This window comes from Lissotriton vulgaris, chromosome 3_1, assembly GCF_964263255.1.
Source record: "Lissotriton vulgaris chromosome 3_1, aLisVul1.2, whole genome shotgun sequence".
In the NCBI taxonomy this organism is placed as follows: domain Eukaryota; kingdom Metazoa; phylum Chordata; class Amphibia; order Caudata; family Salamandridae; genus Lissotriton; species Lissotriton vulgaris.
Genome location: NC_141689.1, coordinates 668,118,770 through 668,140,909, shown reverse-complemented (window position 1 = coordinate 668,140,909; position 22,140 = coordinate 668,118,770). Strand labels below are relative to the sequence as shown.

General features: G+C 42.8%; 1 protein-coding gene across 1 annotated transcript in view; it reads right to left on the bottom strand.

Moving 5' to 3' along the window:
- Positions 1-5,317: 5,317 nt before the first annotated feature.
- The window catches only part of LOC147726900 (uncharacterized), a 35,476-nt gene continuing 18,653 nt past the window's right edge, over positions 5,318-22,140 (bottom strand). The window contains exons 2-4 of the mRNA XM_086963532.1: positions 8,363-8,452; positions 6,694-6,837; positions 5,318-5,739 (exon numbers count right to left, since the gene is read on the bottom strand). Of these exons, the coding sequence (XP_086819658.1) occupies positions 5,369-5,739; positions 6,694-6,837; positions 8,363-8,452 (605 nt within the window). The 3' untranslated portion in view covers positions 5,318-5,368. The remainder of the gene's footprint in view (positions 5,740-6,693; positions 6,838-8,362; positions 8,453-22,140) is intronic.

Below are 22,140 nucleotides of genomic sequence, written 5' to 3'. Positions count from 1 at the left end.
AATCAAGCTATTTAGCTAACATTTCAGTGCAATAAGTAAAACGCCGATTTTGGCTGCAAATACAGTTAAAAAAACGGGATTAAGAAGTAATACAGCGCAAAATGTACAATATCATGCTACAGCCTCCCGGCTTCCGCCTCAGGAGGTGCTCAACAATCAGGCAATCAAGTGCTAGGTGTTCTGGGACCCCTTTTATGCGCAACTAGAGCGCACTCGATCCTACCCCACACACAAGATGGCCGCTGCTATTTTTATGCTCGAGGACCGGCTCCACAGCGTCAATGCTCGGCTGGGAGTGGTCCTAGGCTGCTGAAAAGAGGGGGAGCAAGGTAGTCAGCTAACACTTATTAAAATCAAGCTATTTAGCTAACATTTCAGTGCAATAAGTAAAACGCCGATTTTGGCTGCAAATACAGTTAAAAAAACGGGATTAAGAAGTAATACAGGGCAAAATGTACAATATCATGCTACAGCCTCCCGGCTTCCGCCTCAGGAGGTGCTCAACAATCAGGCAATCAAGTGCTAGGTGTTCTGGGACCCCTTTTATGCGCAACAAGAGCGCACTCGATCCTACCCCACACACAAGATGGCCACCGCTATTTTTATGCTCGAGGACCGGCTCCACAGCGTCAATGCTCGGCTGGGAGTGGTCCTAGGCTGCTGAAAAGAGGGGGAGCAAGGTAGTCAGCTAACACTTATTAAAATCAAGCTATTTAGCTAACATTTCAGTGCAATAAGTAAAACGCCGATTTTGGCTGCAAATACAGTTAAAAAAACGGGATTAAGAAGTAATACAGCGCAAAATGTACAATATCATGCTACAGCCTCCCGGCTTCCGCCTCAGGAGGTGCTCAACAATCAGGCAATCAAGTGCTAGGTGTTCTGGGACCCCTTTTATGCGCAACTAGAGCGCACTCGATCCTACCCCACACACAAGATGGCCGCCGCTATTTTTATGCTCGAGGACCAGCTCCACAGCGTCAATGCTCGGCTGGGAGTGGTCCTAGGCTGCTGAAAAGAGGGGGAGCAAGGTAGTCATCTAACACTTATTAAAATCAAGCTATTTAGCTAACATTTCAGTGCAATAAGTAAAACGCCGATTTTGGCTGCAAATACAGTTAAAAAACGGGATTAAGAAGTAATACAGCGCAAAATGTACAATATCATGCTACAGCCTCCCGGCTTCCGCCTCAGGAGGTGCTCAACAATCAGGCAATGTAGTGAAGGCAATGAGAGAAGGACATTATTTCAGGGTACCCTGTTTGGCACACTGCATTAACTTAGTCGTGCAAGACTTTCTGAAAACTGAAGCCAAAGTCAGCAACATACTGACCATCTGCAGAAGAATATGCACGCATTTTAACCATTCTTTTAAAGCACGGAAGCTGCTACGGGTCATTCAGCGTGAGCATAAATTGCCAGTCAAAGCACTGATCCAGGAGGTCCCAACACGTTGGAACTCTACTTATTTCATGCTTGAGCGTCTCTTTGAGCAGTACATACCACTGAATGCTTATGTCATGTCAAGAAGATTAGGGGATCCTACTGTTAATCTTAAAACCCTGACTGTTGAGATGTGGCAGTGGGACGTCATTAAATGCTTGATAGAGATGCTACTACCTTTGAGGTCTTCACACGTGCAGTTAGCAGGGAGGACTGTACTATGGGCCAAGCCATCCCATTGTTGTACATGCTTGAGCTACAGCTGAAGGAGGTCTGTGAAACATACGAAGGTGACGAAGAAAAAGTTGATGCATATACCTTGGCCAAGGCCTTAGCCAACCGCTTATCTCTAAATGCAAGGCTTCAAATGATTGTGTCAGATCAACATTACATAACTGCAACAATGTTGGATCCACGGTACAAATTATTTGTCAGCAGTAGCACAGTAATTCCTTTTTCAGATGGGGATGTTGCCAATTACAAAACTTCCATAGCTGTGGAAGCTAATGATTTAGAAACTGAACGGCTGTTACTTAAAGGCCTGCCAGTGCGAGCCCAGGACAGTCAAAGTACTCCAGGCCATCCTCCTGAGGCAAGTTCTTCAAAGCATGAGAGCAGTGCGTCTGCTTCCCAGCAGGCACCAACAGTACCAAAAGCAGCACCTACACGATCTGATTCAGCAGACACAACCAAAAGCATAACTGCTTTTTTTCTACAAAAAGGGATGGGTAAGTCCGTTGCTGTTGCAAAGGGGAAAGAGGACCAGCAAAGCCGAGCACCAATGAACACTGAGCGGATGGTTCAGGCCTATCTGGATGACACAACAGAGGTGTTCATGGAGCAAAGCCCATTGGTCTATTGGTATGAAAGAAGGAGACAGTGGCCAGTGCTGAGCAGGCTGGCGATAAAGTATCTGGCTTGTCCTGTAGCCAGTGTCCCTTCTGAGCGGGTTTTCAGTGCTGCTGGTGCTATTGTGACATCGAAAAGGACCAGTCTCTCCCCCAAAAGCGTGGAGAGGCTGACAATGATAAAAATGAATCAACACTTCATACCACCAGACTATAAAGTACGTGAATCAGAGCAGGATGAAGAAAGCGAGTCCGAAGACATCATCACTACTGTGTTAGATGACCTACTTCTGTCCGAACCCCCAGAGTTTGAGGACGAGCTCCTCTTCCCTGACAACTAGGCTTTTAAATTGTTACTTTCTCCCTTCCTTTATTTGTGTTATTTATTTTCTTATTAACAATGGCTATCAGGTGCAAAACTGCTTTTAAAAAACATAACCAAATCCATCCCCACCACTGATTATTTTTATGTACCTACTGGAGTTGCACGCCTGTGCATTTATTTTCACTGTATCTTTTTATTTACCTCCTGGAGTTGCACGCCTGTGCATTTATGTTCCATGTTGACTGCACTCCTCAGAGTCTTGCTCCATCTTCTTGACTCCCACTCAAGTCAATACAATTCCATCTTGCCAGCCATACATTGGATGTTGTAGATGGAGTATAGTACAATAATGTAGCCTCTAACAGTCCCTCCATAACAAGTGAACCGTACATGACTACAGCCATCCTCTATTTCATTTGAAATCTGCAACTCATCACTGTCTTACTCTTAAGGCTACCACCTCTGTCTGCAGGCATTCATAGACGACTCTTCAGTGTCAAAACTTGAGCAGGCATCCACAACTGAAGTCAACTTGTTGTGACTCGTCATTACTTTTAAAAGGCTCAGCAGCATCTGTGATCAATCATCTGACAGTGAAAGAGAAGTGCAAGACAGGTATATTAAATGAATGATGCCATGCATTGCATTGGATGTTTTGCTGACTCTGAGCAAATGTGCATGGAGTTGAAGTATACTAGTAACTTCAGACTCACGTGATAGCCAATTTTTCCATGTTATTTAATAATATAAATTATTTACGCACTTGTGTTCCTACTACTACAGGTGCAGTCAGGACTTAATTTATCGTAGTCACTCACTACAGACTGAGTTGCTGTTGCTGTTGGACTAGACGTGCCACACCTGATAATGATGGTGACCACCATATCTTTGCACGCTGTCAGGCAGTTGGATCTGAGCTGATTGATGTACGATGTTTCTTGGAGTGGAATACAAGGTAATAAATACAAATAAGAGGCACAGCACAGTAGACCCAGGCTACTACATGTGTGTGCACTGTGCAGTGGTAGAGTACAATAGTGGTATGATTGATTACTGAGAATGACGCATTGATTTTGTTGATTAATTTTGTAAATGCTAGGTTGCTTTTTTATGCCCCTTTCTGTGGCTCAGTGAAAATTTTAGGGAAATGCAGTTTGTGTTACGGGCGACCCTGTGTCGTGGGCCTGTTCTGTGCTGGCTCCTGTCTTTTCTTGTACTTCTAGATTAATAATGATGTGCAACTAGTAGACTTATACATATTGTATCGAAGCCGCCTCAGTCTGAAAGTCCTCTCTTACGACTACTCCTCTTGTATTATTTTTTTGATCTTCACTGTATTACAATTTGTTTAGGTCATTCACATTCTTTTGTATTTGCCTTTTCTTTTTCAGGCTGGACGTTTTTCACCCACTGCTATTATACTATGAGCATCAACTCACCCTTACCACTAATCCTCATCATCAAGCAATTGGATGGCGGGAAACCAAGAATGATATTCAGTGTGTCCTTTTCATACGTTTATTCCTTACATTCATTGGCTAGTGGATCAACATCAGAAATCATCGTCTTCATTGTTTTGCTTTTGTTGTCTCCATGCGTACTGTTTTTCTTTCTCAAACCTTTCCCAAAACCCCCGTACCCATCCATTCAACAAACCCTAACCCTCTTCCCCCGGGCTGCGTGGTTTCATTGAGGTGTGATGTTTGTTACATTAAATATACACACCAACAATTTGATCACGCGCTTGCTGGGGCAGATGTGGTGAAAGCAACAATAGTGAAATTTCAACAAGGCATTGCCAGGATCTTCTTCGGCTTCCCAACTCAAGCTCTGTGTATAATGCCAAATAATTTACCATTACCATCAAACAACGAATACATCTAATGAATTGGCGTCATTGTTTGGGTTTAAGTTTAAAGCATTATGATTTAGAAAAGTTTGACGTTGCCGTGAGTACTACAACTACAGTTGAACTTCTTACCTTCTCTTGCACTTAGTTTCCAGTCCCCAAAACCATTGCTTTGTTTCAGTTTAGCAGTTGCAATATTGTTGTTGGGTCAGTCGTGTAATGTACTGTACTTAATACTTATACTACCCCCACATTGTCTGTCACGCAAATGACTGCCTCTTTCTTTTTGTCTCAAAACGCTACTGGCAGGGTCTGTCTACTACTAGTACTATCACAGAAGTTCAGAACCACAGATTCTTCTCCATTGTCTTGGGAAACAAATGCAGCCCTTGCAGTGCCACACTTCATCATCAATCATCATCAGCAATCACAGGTAAGATAAGTTTGCTGTGAGGTATAACGCAAGACAGACTGGTACTTCTTCTAATACTACAAATATAACTCGGTGAGGGTTTACTGCATCTATCTGTCTGCATGTTAAAGATGTGGCCAATATATTTTTTTATTCGAAAGCACTGTCCGCTGACCTGCATGGCCAATTAAACCTTGCGATGTTGCACAACGTACATTATTTGGTGAAACAGTCCCCCCTCCACCCCCCCAACAAACACAAATGAACTTCAAATGTTTTCTTTTGAACATAACTTTGTGTCTCATTTATTTTAACATAATATAAATAAAGATGATACAAAAATAAAATATATATTAAATCTTACCCCACAGCTGTCCCTACCCTCCCCTAACCCCAACCAAATTTCCAGGTTCAATGTAATGTAAACCAAACACCCAATTCCCACCCACCAACAAAAGGATTGAAAAAGGGGCAAACAAACAGGGTCCATCTCAAAGCCGGCGGGCTTTCAAGTGTTTGTCCACAATGAGCTTCACCCGCTCCTCTATTTCATCCTCAAGCCTCGCTACCCGGAGGAGAATCTTTGTTTGGAATTGACGGCACCTACATTGGCATGCATGTTGTGGGGGGGTGGCCGATGCTGAAAAAATCTGGTGGCGTGCGGCTGCCTGACCACGGCGACGTACTCCTGCAGGCTTGGGGGCCGGGGCATTGGAAGAGGCAGCAGCTGCTGCCGCCGCCTCCTCCTCCTCCTCCTCCTCGGCCTGAGCCACCAGCCGGCGGTAGGCCTCAACGATGGCCTGCAGTTTCCGCTGCCGGGCCCGGACTGCCAATTCCTTTCTTGTTGGTTTTGAAGGAGTAACTATAAAGAAATAGACAGAATTGTTGTAATCCAAAATCCCAGCAAATCAAGAACACAAAATTTATTCAACACATAGTGGCACATTACAGTAGCACTAGCAAGCAAGCTGAGTACAAAAAATGGTGTTGTATCTATCTTGAACATTCTACGGCCTATATAATTAATTTGTTGGACTTTTTGGCACGGCATTATGCCTGCCCTAGTAGCAAAGCATGGGTGTACTTCAACGGTCACACACATACGAACACCTGTCTTTTTCATATCTCGTTTTATATCATATACTCTGTGCTTCCGGGAACAGTGACAGTCTCAAACTAACATTAATTACCAGGGGCCAGCTAGTACTAGTAAATGTCTAGTAGAGACTATCATTCTTTATATCGCGCAACAAACCTTAGGTGGTTTGTGTTTCGCCAGCAACGACCCGGAATGCATCCAGTCGTACCCTCCTTCCCTTGCCTTTGGGTTTGACCAAAACACCGCTGCTGAGACTATCCACTACCCACCGATATTGGGTGTGTCTCCCACCCACGCAGGCAGCTGTGTTTTCCCCTTTCCATGCTTCCACAACAACCCATGCATCCGACTGCTATCAGCCACCTGCATTGCTGATTCCAAAGTATCCTTCTATATTAGATGATTGGTGCTTTTTCCTTGCTCCTTTCATCATACTTAAAATCGATCTCCTTAGTGTTAATCCATCGCGGTCATGTAATGTTGTGGATAAGACTTTTAGTCTGCCACCAACCTTTCACAGCTGAGTTGTAGTCAGATAGAAGAGGCCTGTTATTTGATCAATTATCGCCGGTGGTAATGCTAAGCTTGGTAATGACAAATAAAGGTGGCGTCATATATTGTCCAGTAGAACTTCAAGTTCATTATAAATATCAGAGTACAGTGAGGAAGTTTTCCCCACCCACCAAGTAATGCGGATCACTATTGAATGTAACTTACCATCGCCCACCGTTGTTGGCTCCTCCCCCACTGCTGCTGGTGCTGGTGTAGGTGCCTCTGGTCCTCCTGTCCCCTCCGGGTTCGCCTCTGCTGACGCTGCGCAGCTGTCCCCGTCGGCACTGGTGGATGGTACTGGTTCTGCACCTATAAAAATAAGTACAACTTTTTAGATGGATGCACAGCCCCCATTGTACTTTTTCACCAAGAATGGAGTTCTGCAAAACAGTTAAGTACAACGTAATCAGTAGTAGTCCACATTGCCTAGTACAGCAGAGTCACTACACATATTAGCATTCATTTGTTATGGTATGGTACCCAAGCTCATCTCATCTCTACTGCTACTCTAGTCCTTGGAAATTTAGACTGAACCATGTAACCAGTTTGTACATCAATGTCTACAGTTTTGCGCATGCTACCTCGCAGCTTGTTGCGCAGTACGAGAAGACGCCTTTGAGGCCACATGATTGTTCAAAGCATACACCTGAAGAGTTTGGAAAATAAAAAGGCCTGTATTTACTTTTTGAATGTGGATTGTGGAATCGAGTTTGCTTACAGCCTCAGGTTACACCTTTTTTTTAGCATGACTGCTAAAAACTTGCACAAATGTATTTATTTTCATACTGTCTAACGTGCACCACTTTTGTCATTATTTTTCGGCAGCTGAGAAGATTTCCTTCTACGAAGCAGATATTTCCAGAGCTTACCAAAAAGAGGCATATGTAACCAGTATACGTTCAATGGTGAGGGGTCTCCGACATTTCCCACATTTCCCTATCGTGCACTGGTAGCTGTACAAATGTAGATTACTTTATTCAGCCTTTTTTAACTCTGGATTTTTTCTGGTGGGCCTTGACGTATTTCACGGAACAACTTAAAAACATTGATGTTACTTACTTAGTTACTTCTAACAAAATAAAGCTTTTGAAGTACCACATTGACTCGGAAGTATATTTTCAGTGTCTGTTGTCTTGTAGACTTACACGAGTGAGTGAGCAAAAGGGGGTTACTTAGGTTATGGATTGTGTAATAAAAGCATTGGGCATCTTGGTATTGGGGTTCAGGAGTGGGATAATTGAATAATTGACCAATGACTGAGCCCATATAGGTTGTCGTTCAGTGAATTGTGGGTTCCTCAGAGTTCTGTGACTGAGGTGTAAGTAAGTAAGGTCCAACCTGCCTATCACCAACATCCAATTTTCTGGATTGGATAGTTATGTATGTGACTGCATAGAAGAATACCCGCAAGAGTAGTAGTGGTATACTAACGTTTACAAAATACTAGACCAACATATGGATGCATACTTGGTTGGTGTCAATTGGCAAAGAAGAGACATTACAGAGGAAAAAGCATAAGACAGGAGTGGACCCTGTGCCTACAGCTATTCTATCACAGATTTTTTGAAAAGATTAATACCTTAACTAAAGAGTGGGCAACAGGGCAAGCTTACCTACAGACAGTCTAGTAGTAGCACAGAGAGTCATAGCAGAGAACAGAAGGAACAGAAAGGCAGGGACAGATACCCAACATTTTGAAAACATAATCAAAATCAAAAAAGCATTTGTCAAAATTTATTTAGGAATGAAATGTCATTAATCGGTTGGAAAAAAAAGCTCAGTTAGAAAGTTAGGGAAATTTCATAGTTCCAAAAGAAAGCACTGTTGGACTTACTGGGGACAGAAGCAGGATCCTCAGTAGAGGAGCTCTGTGCCTGTGGTTCACCCGCCGACTCGGTCCCAGCCTTCTGCTTGCCCCTGGGTTCTGTGGTTCATGTAAGAAATAATAAAGAAAGAGAAAAACATTGAGTGCTGTGAAACATAGACATCATTTCAAAAACCACTGCTAGAACATTAAAAGAAACAAACATTGATCTACCAAATGACTACTGCCTTGCATGATTCACTGACTGTATATACTTGGAGAAAACAAATCAAATGTTCCATAAACATTCTGATTGCAGATTACTAAGTAACACAGAGGCAGTAACACCTGAACAACACCACCGATTCAAGAATGGGGTAATTTCTTTTTTATTTTGTCAGCAAAATGCATAGATCACAAGGAAGAGACATGCTTAACTTTGTGCATACTAACACGAAATTGTACGTTCGTTGCATCATATTTTGTTCTGCTACTGACTGAATGCTATTGCTGCTAAGCCTACCCACTCACTAAACAAACTACATCAGTTCTATGGAGGGCTGAGGCAGGGGCGGCTCTAGGCTCATGGTGGTCCTGGGCAGGGAGCGTAGGTAGGGGGGCCCGGAAGAGGAGGTCGGGGCGGAGCATGGAGGCCAGTGAAGAGGGGGGAGTCAGGGTGTTTGGAAGTGGAACAGAGCCGGAGGCACCAAATCCCTGCCAGGGGCCGCCACGCAAATATGTATCCATCCTCAAAGGATTATTAAATTAAGGATATATATTGGTGTGGTGGCCCCTGGCGTTTGGTGGCCCTGTGCAGTTGCACAGCTTGCACATGCCTAAAGCCGGCCCTGGCTGAGGTAAGAAGAACAAAGTAACTTTAGCATTCATTGCCAGAGGAGGATTCATGCAGAAGAGAAGTCCGTGAAAAAAAAATGATACAATATGCAAACTACGTACAATTATCCATCAACCGCTATTTCACTGACGGACAAAGGAAGGACAAGACTTTATTAATAGCATTAACTAACTTCAGTTCTCTACAATAAAGAAAATCTCACATCAATAAACAGCAAAAGCTAGCGCCAAATTGAACACGCAAGAGTCAGTGAAGAAGCGCAGCACAGACCAGTGTCATACAATTACAGTAGATATAACGGAATACATCGGATATGTAACTAGGAGCACCAGTCATCGCGTTACTTATTCAGCCAAGATTTAGAAAGATACAATAACAATACTTATACTACTATAGATATATATACACACACTTTTTTTTTGGGTAGCCACTCACCAAGACCCACGACCTCGACACCAAGCAGGTCCAACAGGTCCTGCTCCCGGTCCAAAATGTCTGCCCAGCGGTGGGTCAGCTGATGGTGGGTACGCCGGATACCGGAGCAGCGGAAGACTGCCCGGCGCACCTTCGCCCACCGCCGGAGACGCTCTTCAATCTGGTGGTAGCCGGAGCCCGGCCTGCCGCCTGCTGCCAAGATCAAGGGGAGGTGGCGCTGGAAAAAAAGACCAGGGCAGCCACCTCCTCCTCCCCAAAAAGTTGGCGGACCCTCACCCCTAGGGGGCACATTCTGCCGCAAGGCAGCTGGGTTTTTTGGGGCACAGGCGCCTTGCCCTTTGAGCCGCCGCTGCTGCTGGCGCCCTTGACCATGGTTCTGGGTGGAGGGGAGAAGAAAAGTTCAAGACAAAAAGGTAGGGGAAAGAAGAAGCAAGGTAAAAGAAGGAAGTAAAATAAAACAATAGAAAAGTTGTAAAAGTAGAAATAAAATGAAAAATATAAACCTAGGCACAGAGAGAGATAGGTAATAACTAAAGAAAGTTTGAAAAAGTGGGTAAAAAGAGCAGGATTGAAGAGATATGAGCTAGATGCTAAAGAAGGCCCAAAACCATAGCCAGAGTGTGTAATCCAAGATGGCTGCGCCCATCGCGACCGCGTGGGTATGTTCGCGTGATATTTAGCGCGATCACGCACTTTTGTAGTGCGAACGAGAAGATGAGTTCCCGAACATGTCTTGCACAACCCGAACACGTTACTTGTGACCCGGAACAGGAAATAAGGGAACGCAAGCGGGCGGGACAAACCTCTTGGGTAACTTAGCGCGCTAGCCATCCCGAGCATGCAGGCAACGCCCCGAACACGCGCACCGCGCTCCCGAAGATGAAAAACGGCACGCGAACGGGTCTAGCAAGCAACTACGCATGGCTGCGGAGCTACGCGTGGGTCGCAGAGTGCAAGTGCGTCTTCGCGTAGCTCCGCGGAGTGCGACTCCGCGAACTACGCCCAGGGTTACATATATCCAGTCATTTAATAAATACAGTTTGACCGCCATGTAGCATGATATAAAGTCCACCATATATATTGTTGTAAGTAGATTTGCAGCATTTAATAAAGCTCACCTTCGGGGATCCACCCTGCCATATGAATCTTTTCAACTATAGAGTTAGTGTTTCCGAAGTGATGTCGTACATATGGAATCGATAGTTCTGAAGTGTTTATATAACTTTGGGTACCACCAACATCTTAATCAAAATAATTCTCATGTATATTGAGATTGGGAGTTTCCACTAATGAAGTGTTTGTTTATGCTCTTGATTTAGTAGTTGGAATATTATTTCGGTTCTAGAAACCAAGTTGTTTTTTGCAATTTGGATCATTGAAGCATTCGCACGGGCACACCTTGCTCCTTCCTCTTCTGTCTTTATTAGGGGAAAGAATTGTGTCTTGCTCCAATTCACTCTGTGATCAGATTATCCCCAAATTTGTGTATTGTTTTTTCTTCTCTTTTAAGATGTGCAACATTTGACATTATTCTCCCCGTTATAATATCTATGTAAGCTTCCCAAATAGCTGAACTGCTCATTGTGCTAGAATTTAATTGAAACTACTTCATTGTTTCATCCTTAAGCGTGTTAATGAATTTCTATTTGGTTAACCAGCAGGAGCTTCACATCCATGTAGGGTGGGTCCTTATGTTGATGCACTGTATCTGTATGTCAATTGGGGCATGATCTGATAATCCATGTGAATGAATTTGCATTTTGCTTATTGCGTTTATGTATGATTAGGAGTTAAGGTTCTAAGAGGAAAAAGTACTTGGGCACCCCAGGGAAAAACATGTATCCTCCCACCTTTGGGTTTGCAGTGATTCTATTTGTCACTAAGGTCCAGGACTTTTAAGAAGGGCACTAGCTGATCTAGCTCAGGTGCTGTTGTTTAGCCCTCTGAAGGACTGTACCCCTTTTGATTTTATCGAGAAGGTATTTTTCATTCCAGGAGCACCTACTTTTGTGGGGTATCAAGAGCCTGTGGGTGAGTAACTAAAGCCATGTGCAGACACTGTAGGTGCAAGACTGTTAATGCCAAGCGGAAACTATTGGTATGAATGCCAGAAGTGAACATTATAGATTGCTAACATATCACTCCATGCAGTTAAACGGAAAGTATCTACTGAACAAACAAGCACAACATGCCCAACTTGTGTACAGGTATAGGTACTGAAATCCACCTTAACCTACATCATTATAACCTCTACTGGGTGTAATTTTTTGGTCTCGGTTCTAGACACCACACATGCGCTGTCTCAAAAAGAGACCTGTTGTATGTACGTTGTAGGCTTCAGCCTGCCAATACGATTGGCTGGGTCCGTCGTCCCTCCATTATTTGTTCTCCCTATTTGTTCATGGCATGAATGCGTAATGCCTTTTCCAGGGTTTAGCCCTACCCAAGAGCGGCGACCAATAACTGCTAAACATATGCAGCAGTCATTTTAAGGCATTGTTTTTGGACTACGTTTATATTTCTTTAAAATAGTTTTTCATGAGTGCTACTGTTTTTATTCACACCGTTCTTTGTTACCTGCTAATGCCACCTCTTCATTTCTTTAAGAGAGCTCTCATGATCACTACTGTTGAAAGATTTATTTTAATAGTTATAACCATAGAGACAAAAGTACTATACCAAGTGTAGCAGGGATTCTGCTCCTACACAGAACTGTGCATAGAGACTTAGAACCTCAGTGAATTAGGGTGTACCAAAACTCACCTTAGTATCCAAAATCCCCTACCAGACTAGCAATCAGTGTCTCATTGGTACTTACAAAACCCCAATGATTTAGACAACCCAGAACATGGACTTAGAACACCTCAGTAAACGTAAAACACATGAACACTCTTTCGTTATACTAACATATCAATCCAGAACGAGGAGTCAATGAGGACACGTGCGAGTTTGAAATGTTTATTTCTAATGCAATGTCCTCAAATGCAGTATCTTAGCTAATACAAGCAAAAATATTATAAAGATCAAGGTCAAAAGCATAGTTACTATTCCATAAAATACAAAGGGTGAAAACATGTTAAAATGCTAAAGGAAACAGGTCTAAATAGAACCTCAGTTTTCCCTCCCTAGCTAGTATATTATAATATATCTACAGAAGGTCTCTTTGGGTTTAGAAGGGCAGGCCCATACCTTTAGGTTCATTGGAAATGGATCACATCATCTCCTACACCAACACTTTGCATATGGATATTCATCAAGTGTGTGTCTCCTGCCTTGCGCAGTGCAGTATCATTCGCGCCTAAATCCAAAGTTGGCCACAGCTGCATCCATATTATGTCTACTCTGTGCGCTGATCAATCCACACAAAAAGCGCTGTGTTGAGATAACCTTGAAGGCCTCGGTACTCACTGTACAGACATAGCTTACAAAGCAAGACTGATATTATAAGCAAACATGTTATTCTCGTTTAAAGCAAAATACAAAATGTGTCGTGTGCAGAGGCAGCAGGAAAGGAAAAATGGCGTTTAAAACTCTAACTAACACATGCCAACTTAACACAGTGCAAAGGTGAAACCAATACACAAGACACCCTCCCTTTGATCCAAGCACTGATAGGACAAGTATAAAGGGGCAATTTAGGAACGCAGAGTTCAAGTTCGATAATTCAAACACAAGTCTCCAATTTGTCACTTAAAAAATCGAAGGAGATAATAAAAAAAACTGCAATAGTCGTGAAAAAACTCATCATTGGACATTGATAAAGTCAATAGGCAATCTTTTCCCAAACATTTTTAAGGAGAGTCCAAAAAAAAAATTCTAATCCAACGAGATGTTCAGGTCAAAAACGTGAGACTGCAAACCCAGTTCATCCTAATAATGAATAGGCAAAATAAGTCGCAGCAGCCTCCAACAGGAAGTCACTGTTATCATCTGAGAACAGATCAGCCATCCAATTTAACAAAGGGAAAGAACATTCGATTCGATTACCGGAGCCTCTTGCACCATCAGAGGACAACTCTGTGGGTTCTCGAGGAAACTGCAAGCCAAGAAATCGTGCGCCGCTGCGAACACATTCCAATGACCCAGAACACCATGCATCGCTGCAAGGGCCATAATCCCTTCATCAGAACAAAGCAATTCATGAGCATCTAAGAGACTCATAAGCTGATTATAATCCGCTTCGGGAGATACCGTATTGCAGAGACACAAATCCATGGCCCATTCGAAATTGCAACTCATGCACTGGAAAACAGGCTGAACGCATGTAAAGTAGGAAAATCGAAACGATAATCCATACACTGCACTCAGTGTGGCAAGCGGCAGCGCACCATAGTACTTCAGCATCCGGGCGCGAAAAAGCTCTAGCCGAGACAGCCCGTCTTGCAACACAGGTTGTGCATCCATTTCGAAATAGGCAGAACAGCAATAGTAGGCCAGCAGCAAGAGCCAGTAGTAAGGGAAATCCACCAAACAGGCTGGAGAAAATAGAATGGAAAAACGCTGGAATGACTCCGAAAATATTTTGGAAGGAAGTCACTAAGCCACTGCTTACAACTTTAAAAAAGTGAGCCAGCCCCGAAGTGGAAGACGCATTGAAGATTGTATGAATTAATTCACCAAAGTGCAAGGGCAGATCAGTATTTAATAAGGCATGTACTTCTGTGCGGGTGTTAGCCACGTGAAGGACAAATGTTTCAAGCGCAGAAGTGAGGGCAACTTCTTTCTGGGACAATAGAGCTCTTATGCGACTCATCTTATTGAACTCTGCCTTCAAGGTCGGAACCTTAGGCCAGATGGAAACATCAAGTTTCCCATGCGGGGGTGGATACATTACATTCATGCAACAAATTACTGACTGTAACGACATAAGCAATCCCTTTAATTAACCCACAGCAATCCTCATTGTTTAAAAGTAAATAACTCCTGTTAGCCAGCAATGTGAATGTGGGAACTATTGCAGGCACAGGTGTACCTTTCAAAACACAAGCTAAATTAGGCTTGTTTTGGTTGCAAGAGCCATGTATTTGGATATGTCGACACATTAAGGAATGATCTGGTGCTTCAGTGCATTCTTCACCATTTAAATAAACTTCTCTTCCTTCCCTAAGACATCTGTATGTAAAAGGAAGCGACCAGGCTTCATGGAGGTAAGAACTTCCTAGAGGCTTGTATCTGCCAATGGCAAAGTACTTCACACAATTTGTAAATGCAAATAAAGGAAAAGGAAGAGTAATCAAACCATGAATAAGCCAAGTAGCAGCATTGGATTCAGCCACAGAAAACGGTAAAGGTTCTAACTTCTCAATGTGTAGCATTGAAAAAGAAGCATCCTTCATTGATAGTAAGCGTTGCTTGTCAGTCAAATTAAAGGGGGCAAACAAGGCAGATGTATTCATGTAATGCCATGGCACTTTAGAGGCTTTAAGTGCCTGCAAGGTCCATGCAAACTTCATAATGGAACATAATTGATTTTGACCATGGTACAGGGCAGATACCTCATCTTGCACAATATCCACAACGGATGACACAATATTATCTAATGTGTAAATGCAGGAAGAGAGCGTGTTAATGCTATTATCTACAACTGCTAGTACTTTTTCTAAATTAGCATGATCTATAGCCCTAAGGCGGGTAGCCGCCTCAATCTGGGAAGCTTTCCAGAATTCGTTATAAACAGCATATATCTATCTTTTTGATCTACCTTTAGCCGGGCCTTTCATAAAATCATTCTGATCAACATCATCAGTCAGTTTAGATAAATGTAGTTTAACTGATGCCAAGTTAGAATGTCTGAGCCAGTTCTGACACAATTTTCCCACAGAATAGGTAGTTACAGAATGGCCACTTTCAAAACGGGGATCTACCCTGACCTGTGTATAGCCGTGAGCTAAACCAAGAAAGCACTTCTGTGTCAGAGCAACCAGCTTTCAGGATCTAAACTTGATATGTTAAAGGAGGAATTCAATAATAGAGATAGTAACTCTCTCATGGAAAATTTAGTAAAATGACCCCAAACGGAATATTCCTCTAAGTCAGGAAAGGAAGGAGTATTCAATCTTTTAGGAGTAGCCAATCCAAAGCATGTTGTCTGAGAAATACTAGAATTCAAAAACAACATAGGGTTCGGGATGAGGCATGCTCAGTGCAAAGCCAATGGGCCCAATTCACAGAATGAACTTAAGACTCAATCCTAAACTTACTACTGTTTTGGTATTCACAGTTTGCATTTACTACTTTTGGTATTCACAGAATGAACTTACTACTTTTGGCATTCACAGAATGCACTTACTACTTTTGGTATTCACAGAATGAACTTACTCATTTCGGTATTCACAGAAGTTAGGAGTCCTAACTTTAGGACTCCTAAATGCCTTCTGTGAATACCGAAAATCTTAAAATTAGGATTTTTCTCAATTTAGTAGTAGTAAAGTTATGAGTCCTAACTTTACTACTACTAATGTGTAAATGCAGGAAGAGAGCGTGTTAATGCTATTATCTACAACTGCTAGTACTTTTTCTAAATTAGCTTGATCTATAGCCCTAAGGCGGGTAGCCGCCTCAATCTGGGAAGCTTTCCAGAGTTCGTTATAAACAGCATATATCTATCTTTTTGATCTACCTTTAGCCGGGCCTTTCATAAAATCATTCTGATCAACATCATCAGTCAGTTTAGATAAATGTAGTTTAACTGAAGCCAAGTTAGAATGTCTGAGCCAGTTCTGACACAATGTTCCCACAGAATAGGTAGTTACAGAATGGCCACTTTCAAAACGGGGATCTACCCTGACCTGTGTATAGCCGTGAGCTAAACCCAGAAAGCACTTCTGTGTCAGAGCAACCAGCCTTCAGGATCCAAACTGGATATGTTAAAGAAGGAATTCAATAATAGAGATAGTAACTCTCTCATGGAAAATTTAGTAAAATGACCCCAAACGGAATATTCCTCTAAGTCAGGAAAGGAAGGAGTATTCAATCTTTTAGGAGTAGCCAATCCAAAGCATGTTGTCTGAGAAATACTAGAATTCAAAAACAACATAGGGTTCGGGATGAGGCATGCTCAGTGCAAAGCCAATGGGCCTAATTCACAGAATGAATTTAGGACTCAATCCTAAACTTACTACTGTTTTGGTATTCACAGATTGCATTTAGTACTTTTGGTATTCACAGAATGAATTTACTACTTTTGGCATTCACAGAATGCACTTAACACTTTTGGTATTCACAGAATGAACTTACTCATTTCGGTATTCATAGAAGTTAGGAGTCCTAACTTTAGGACTCCTAAATGCCTTCTGTGAATCTTAAAATTAGGATTTTTATCAATTTAGTAGTAGTAAAGTTATAAGTTCTAACTTTACTACTACTAAATTGAGAAAAAATCCTAATTTTAAGACTTTCGGTATTCACAGAAGGCATTTAGGAGTCCTAAAGTTAGTAGTCCTAACTTTACTACTACTAAATTGAGAAAAATCCTAATTTTAACACTTTCGGTATTCACAGAAGGCATTTAGGAGTCCTAAAGTTAGGAGTCCTAACTTCTGTAAATACCGAAATGAGTAAATTCATTCTGTGAATACCAAAAGTAGTAAGTGCATTCTGTGAATGCCAAAAGTAGTACGTTCATTCTGTGAATACCAAAAAGTAGTAATGGCAATCTGTGAATATCAAAACAGTAGTAAGTTTAGGATTGAGTCTTAAGTTCATTCTGTGAATCGGGCCCTCTGTGCATTGCACTTGCCAACTTTTAGAACCTCAAACTGATTTAAGGTCAATTGTATCCTTCCACAACTCGTAGCCCCCAACAGCAAACTGGTCTAGAAAGAACTTCGAATACAGTAATTTAGTATCGGTAAGTCTAACTTTGGAGATTGACTTTTAAGCTATTTTAAAATAAAAGGCATTAGGATTAGATTGATTAAAATCTGTAAAGTAAGTGGACCTTTTCAAAAAGGTAGCAGAACTGCCTTGTATAGGAGCTGGACAGTGTTCCCACTGGGTGTAATTTACAGTGAGTCTCCTGGTATTAGCTTTATGCAGGTAGTGATTGCCAAAATGTTGATAACAATACAAATCACCGTAATTAGCAGACTCCAAGTACAAATCTTCAGCATCAAAGGCAGCATAATATTTAAAGTCAGAGAACAATGATTCAACGGCCTGAACACCCCAATCATCAGAATGTATATTTTGTTCAAGCACATCCCCCATTGACACTCTAAGCACATTGGGGACATTTATAACCTCAGTGGGCCCATGAATTTGAAATCAAACCACATCCCACACAACCCCATCTAGGACAGGCCAAGCTGTGATGTTAACAAAAGCTAAGTCTCTTTGCACTCTGTGTGATGAGGAATGGGGAGCCAAAGTTCCATTGATATGTCGAATGTCAGTTCTTTCCTCGACATAGTGTCCATTGATGAGACGGAAAAAATAAAACACAAAACTAATTGTCGTAAAAAGGTAAATCGAAAAAAGCGCCATCCAAATATAAGTTCAAGGGGGAATCAAAAAATGTTTTTTAAACAGTCTTGCCAAATTAGAAATCTTTAAGGGCTTATTAGATGTTTGTGATACAGTGTCAAATGAAAATCCGGATTCTGTAGCCAATCGAGTTTGCAAATCAGGCATCGATAAGTCAGTAGGATAAGTATAGTCAGTTCCATCATGTTGAGTACCAGGCAGTACACTCAGTAAAGGACTGGAAATTTCCGGCAACTTGAGAGCAACATCAGGCGCAGGACTGGAAACCCGGGCCAAAACAGAATTTCTCAAAATCAAAGGACATGAGACTGCCGGTGTTATACTAAGAAGAATCGGCCACTCTGTGTATCTTGACATTGTCAATGGAGATATACCTGTTCTCCTTACGAGCTGGAAGTGGTGGTAAAACAACTGTTCTTGTGCCCTTCACACCAAGCACTGGAACTGGATCTCGATAAGAGGGACCAAATTCTTTCTTATTATCGATCTTCTCACAAACTAGTTCTCCAACTTGGGGTAGCCAGCCAACTACTGGGATCTGCAACGCATCATCCGAGGTGGAGGGCAAATGTTCCTTTGCAAGACTGTCTCTTGTATTTTGTAGATCCTGTAAAACATTGCAATGTTCATCTACGTCAAAGGAGGCGGCTTGAGCCACCGAGTCTAGACCGTCAAGGTCCGGTACATACATCTTGATACCAAAGAGCATTTCGTATGGGGTCCGCCCACCCAGAGACCTACTAGGAAGATTATTAAGAGCATGTTGCACGCCATTGAGATGGGCCAGCTAGTTCCTGCCAGTGCCTATAACTCGAGCCGTCAAGGACTGCTTTAAATCTCGGTTCATCCGTTCCACAATACTATTATCCTCAGGTCTGTATGGAGACGAAAACTTGACTTGTACCCCCAGCGAAGTCATGGCATCCTTATACGCCTTAGAGGCGAAAGTCGGACCCTGATCCGAATGGAAGGTACCACAGGCAAAAATCCCTACAAAGATACGCAAGTCTCTTATGACTGTCCGTGAATCAGCGCTGCGGTGAGGCCAGACCCACACAAAGCGTGAGCATGAATCAACTGCTACTAAGATGTACTTATACGCAGTATCAGAAGAAAAGGGACCGCAGTGATCTAAATAAACACACCCAAGGGGTTTATTAGAAATGTACAACTATGTCTGTGGCGGACGCGCAGCAGTTGAAGGCTTAATCTGCTGGCAAATGTCACATTGAAGGACATAATCACGTGTCTGTTTGTACAGTCCGCGCCACCAGAAACGTTGTTGTAACTGAGCTACAGTAGCCGAAGCGCCCGCATGCGCAGACGCAACACCTTCATGGGCTGCGGTAATCAGAGTAGGCATGTGGTCCGCATTAGAAAGCAATTTCTCACCAACATCAGGAATTTTCACATAAGGAATTTTATCAGGACTTAAGTGGTATGAATACTTCGAAGGGTATCCTTTTGGATATTTACCTCCCTTCTCAGTTGCAGAAACGGCTGCCAAGATATCATCATTAATCGTGGAACTGCTGCAACCAAATATGTCGATACCGCTGATTTTGCTGCCTCATCGGCAAGCGAATTGCCAACAGCGTGGACTACCACGCGCTGATGACCGAGAGTATGAATCACAAACACGAGTGGCAACTGCTCTTTAAGCTCAGCCACTCGGACCCAGATCATTTTATGTTTTACTGTGCTACCCTTGGAATCACGAAAATCATTCTGAATCCAAAAGAAAAGGTTTCATTGTAAGACTGGACACAGTAGTAAGAATCACTCACAATAAGAGTTGACACACCAGGATCAGCATACTCCAATGCAAGGATCAGAGCACGAAGCTCTGCCAATTGTGCGGTGCAGTCCCCTAGAGTCTGCGTGTGCACGACTCTGGACTTGAACTCGTCATTCACCGTGGCACCTAACACAATAGCGCAAGCGGAAACGTATGCGTGTTTAGACCCATGCGCAACCTGCCCAGAACCATCAGTGTATATGATGCAATGGAAGTCCTCCAAAGGCCACATAGCCAAAGGCGCAGGATGAACAAATTTATGCTGCAAAAATTCCTGCGACTGTAAGGGGGCATCAAAAATAAACGTAACATCCGGAGACGTCAAAGATACTGCCCATTGTATCCATCGAGGGTGCAAAGCTTTAGAATTTGGTATACTGGCTTTCGTCACTGCCTCTAATGCAGTAAACGGGGTTACAACCAACATGCGTTTTCCCTGCGATAATGCACATTCCTTGAGAATCGCCATTTTCCCTGCTGTCAAACTTTTTCCACAGAGGAAACCGCATTTCAGCCGAAGTGTACAAGTGTGACTTGTAAGCAATAGGTACTGTGTCTCCTTTGTTAAAAGTAAGGTACGTGAAACCCAGCGCCCCAGGGATGATTCTTATCACCAGGTTGGTGTGGTTATCACGGGTCAGTAAGAATTTAGATTCTAGAAGATTGCAAAATAGCTGAATGTTCCGGCAGCCAGCAAGATTTGGTAAAAGTAGGTTGTATCAGAGCATACAAAGGCTTGATACGCTGGGCATATTCGGGAATATAAGTATGCCCGAAATGTAAAAATCCCAGCAAGGACTGTAATATTTTCAGAGTTGGAGGAGCGTGCAGTTGTGCGCATTTCTCCAAGAAGTGAGGGGCCAATCCTCGACCTTCATTGTTGAGCTCATAGCCCAGGAACAACACTGTGTACTTTGCAATGTGTGGCTTTGCAAAGTTAAACTTGTAACCGAAGTCCGCAAAGTTACAGATTATGCGGACAACGCGACACAGAAGCGCCCAAAGTTCGTCTTCTGTGAGATATATGTCATCCACATTCGAACACACATCAGTGTCTATCCTCTCTAAAAGAGAGGCTAAACGGGCAGCAAACACGCCTGGATTATTCTTATAGCCCATCGCTAAGCGTTTAAATTGGCCCTGTTTGCCGCCACAGGTAAAACTGGTCCACTGGGAACTTAGGGGCATATTATCAAGGGGGTTTATCTCCGCTTTTTTGGCTTTAAAAGCCAAGAAAGCGGAGATAAAATTATCTCCCTATTACCTAGCTGCTGCTAACACCAGTTAGCGACAGCTAGTAGGAGATAGCGACCATCTTGGGCCCCACTTTGCATGTCAGTGATATTTATCACTAATGAGATGCAAAGTGGGCGTGCCAAGATGTTAGAGACTGAAAACAGTCGCTAACATCGCTATCTCCTATTACCAACTTTTGGAGATATTCGCGCTAAGCGGGAATATCTCCAAAAGCTAACACCTGCCCTGAGCAGTTCTTAGCCATGTTATCCAATGGGAGGTGGATAACATGGCTAAGAGCATTAGCTCGCTAATGCATGAATATCGCTGACTTTTCAGCGATATTCATGCTTTGCGGTGATTTTTACCGCATTTGCGTTAAACCTTGGTAATACCAAGGTTTATTTGAGGTAAAAATCGCCGCAGCGCTGCGGTAAATTTTTGTCTCTAACCAAGCAATAGCGATAATTATCGCTATTGCTTGGTAATATGCCCCTTAGTCCGTCCAAATTGTGGGCCAAAAAAACGTTGGAAATGTCAAGTGTAGTTTTAAATCGTTTACACACTAGACTATCCACAAGAACAGAGCTGTGGGTATTCTGTACTGCACAGGTACTGCAATGCGAGTTCAAATGCAGGTAATCCAATACCAATCGATACGAACCGTCAGGCTTGGTCACAGTAAAAAGAGAGTTATTCATCAGTGACACACAAGTTTCAATCACACCTTGATATTCCAATTGTTCAAGGATTTCCGCGACAGAAGCCTTAGCTTCGCGTTGGATGGAATATAGATGTTGAGGCTGTGGCATAGACCTAAAGGAATCTCGTGGTGTGGGGAAAATGTATCCCAAACACATTGTGAATGGTACAAAGCCGGCGCAAGAGCCTTAGCCCACTCTTCTGCAAAATTCAGCGCATGCTCTTTCGAGACCGTGTGCGCGAAACTAGGAGCTCTCGGAGCTGCGAGCACAAAAGGTGGGGGCCAGTCAGCCTCCG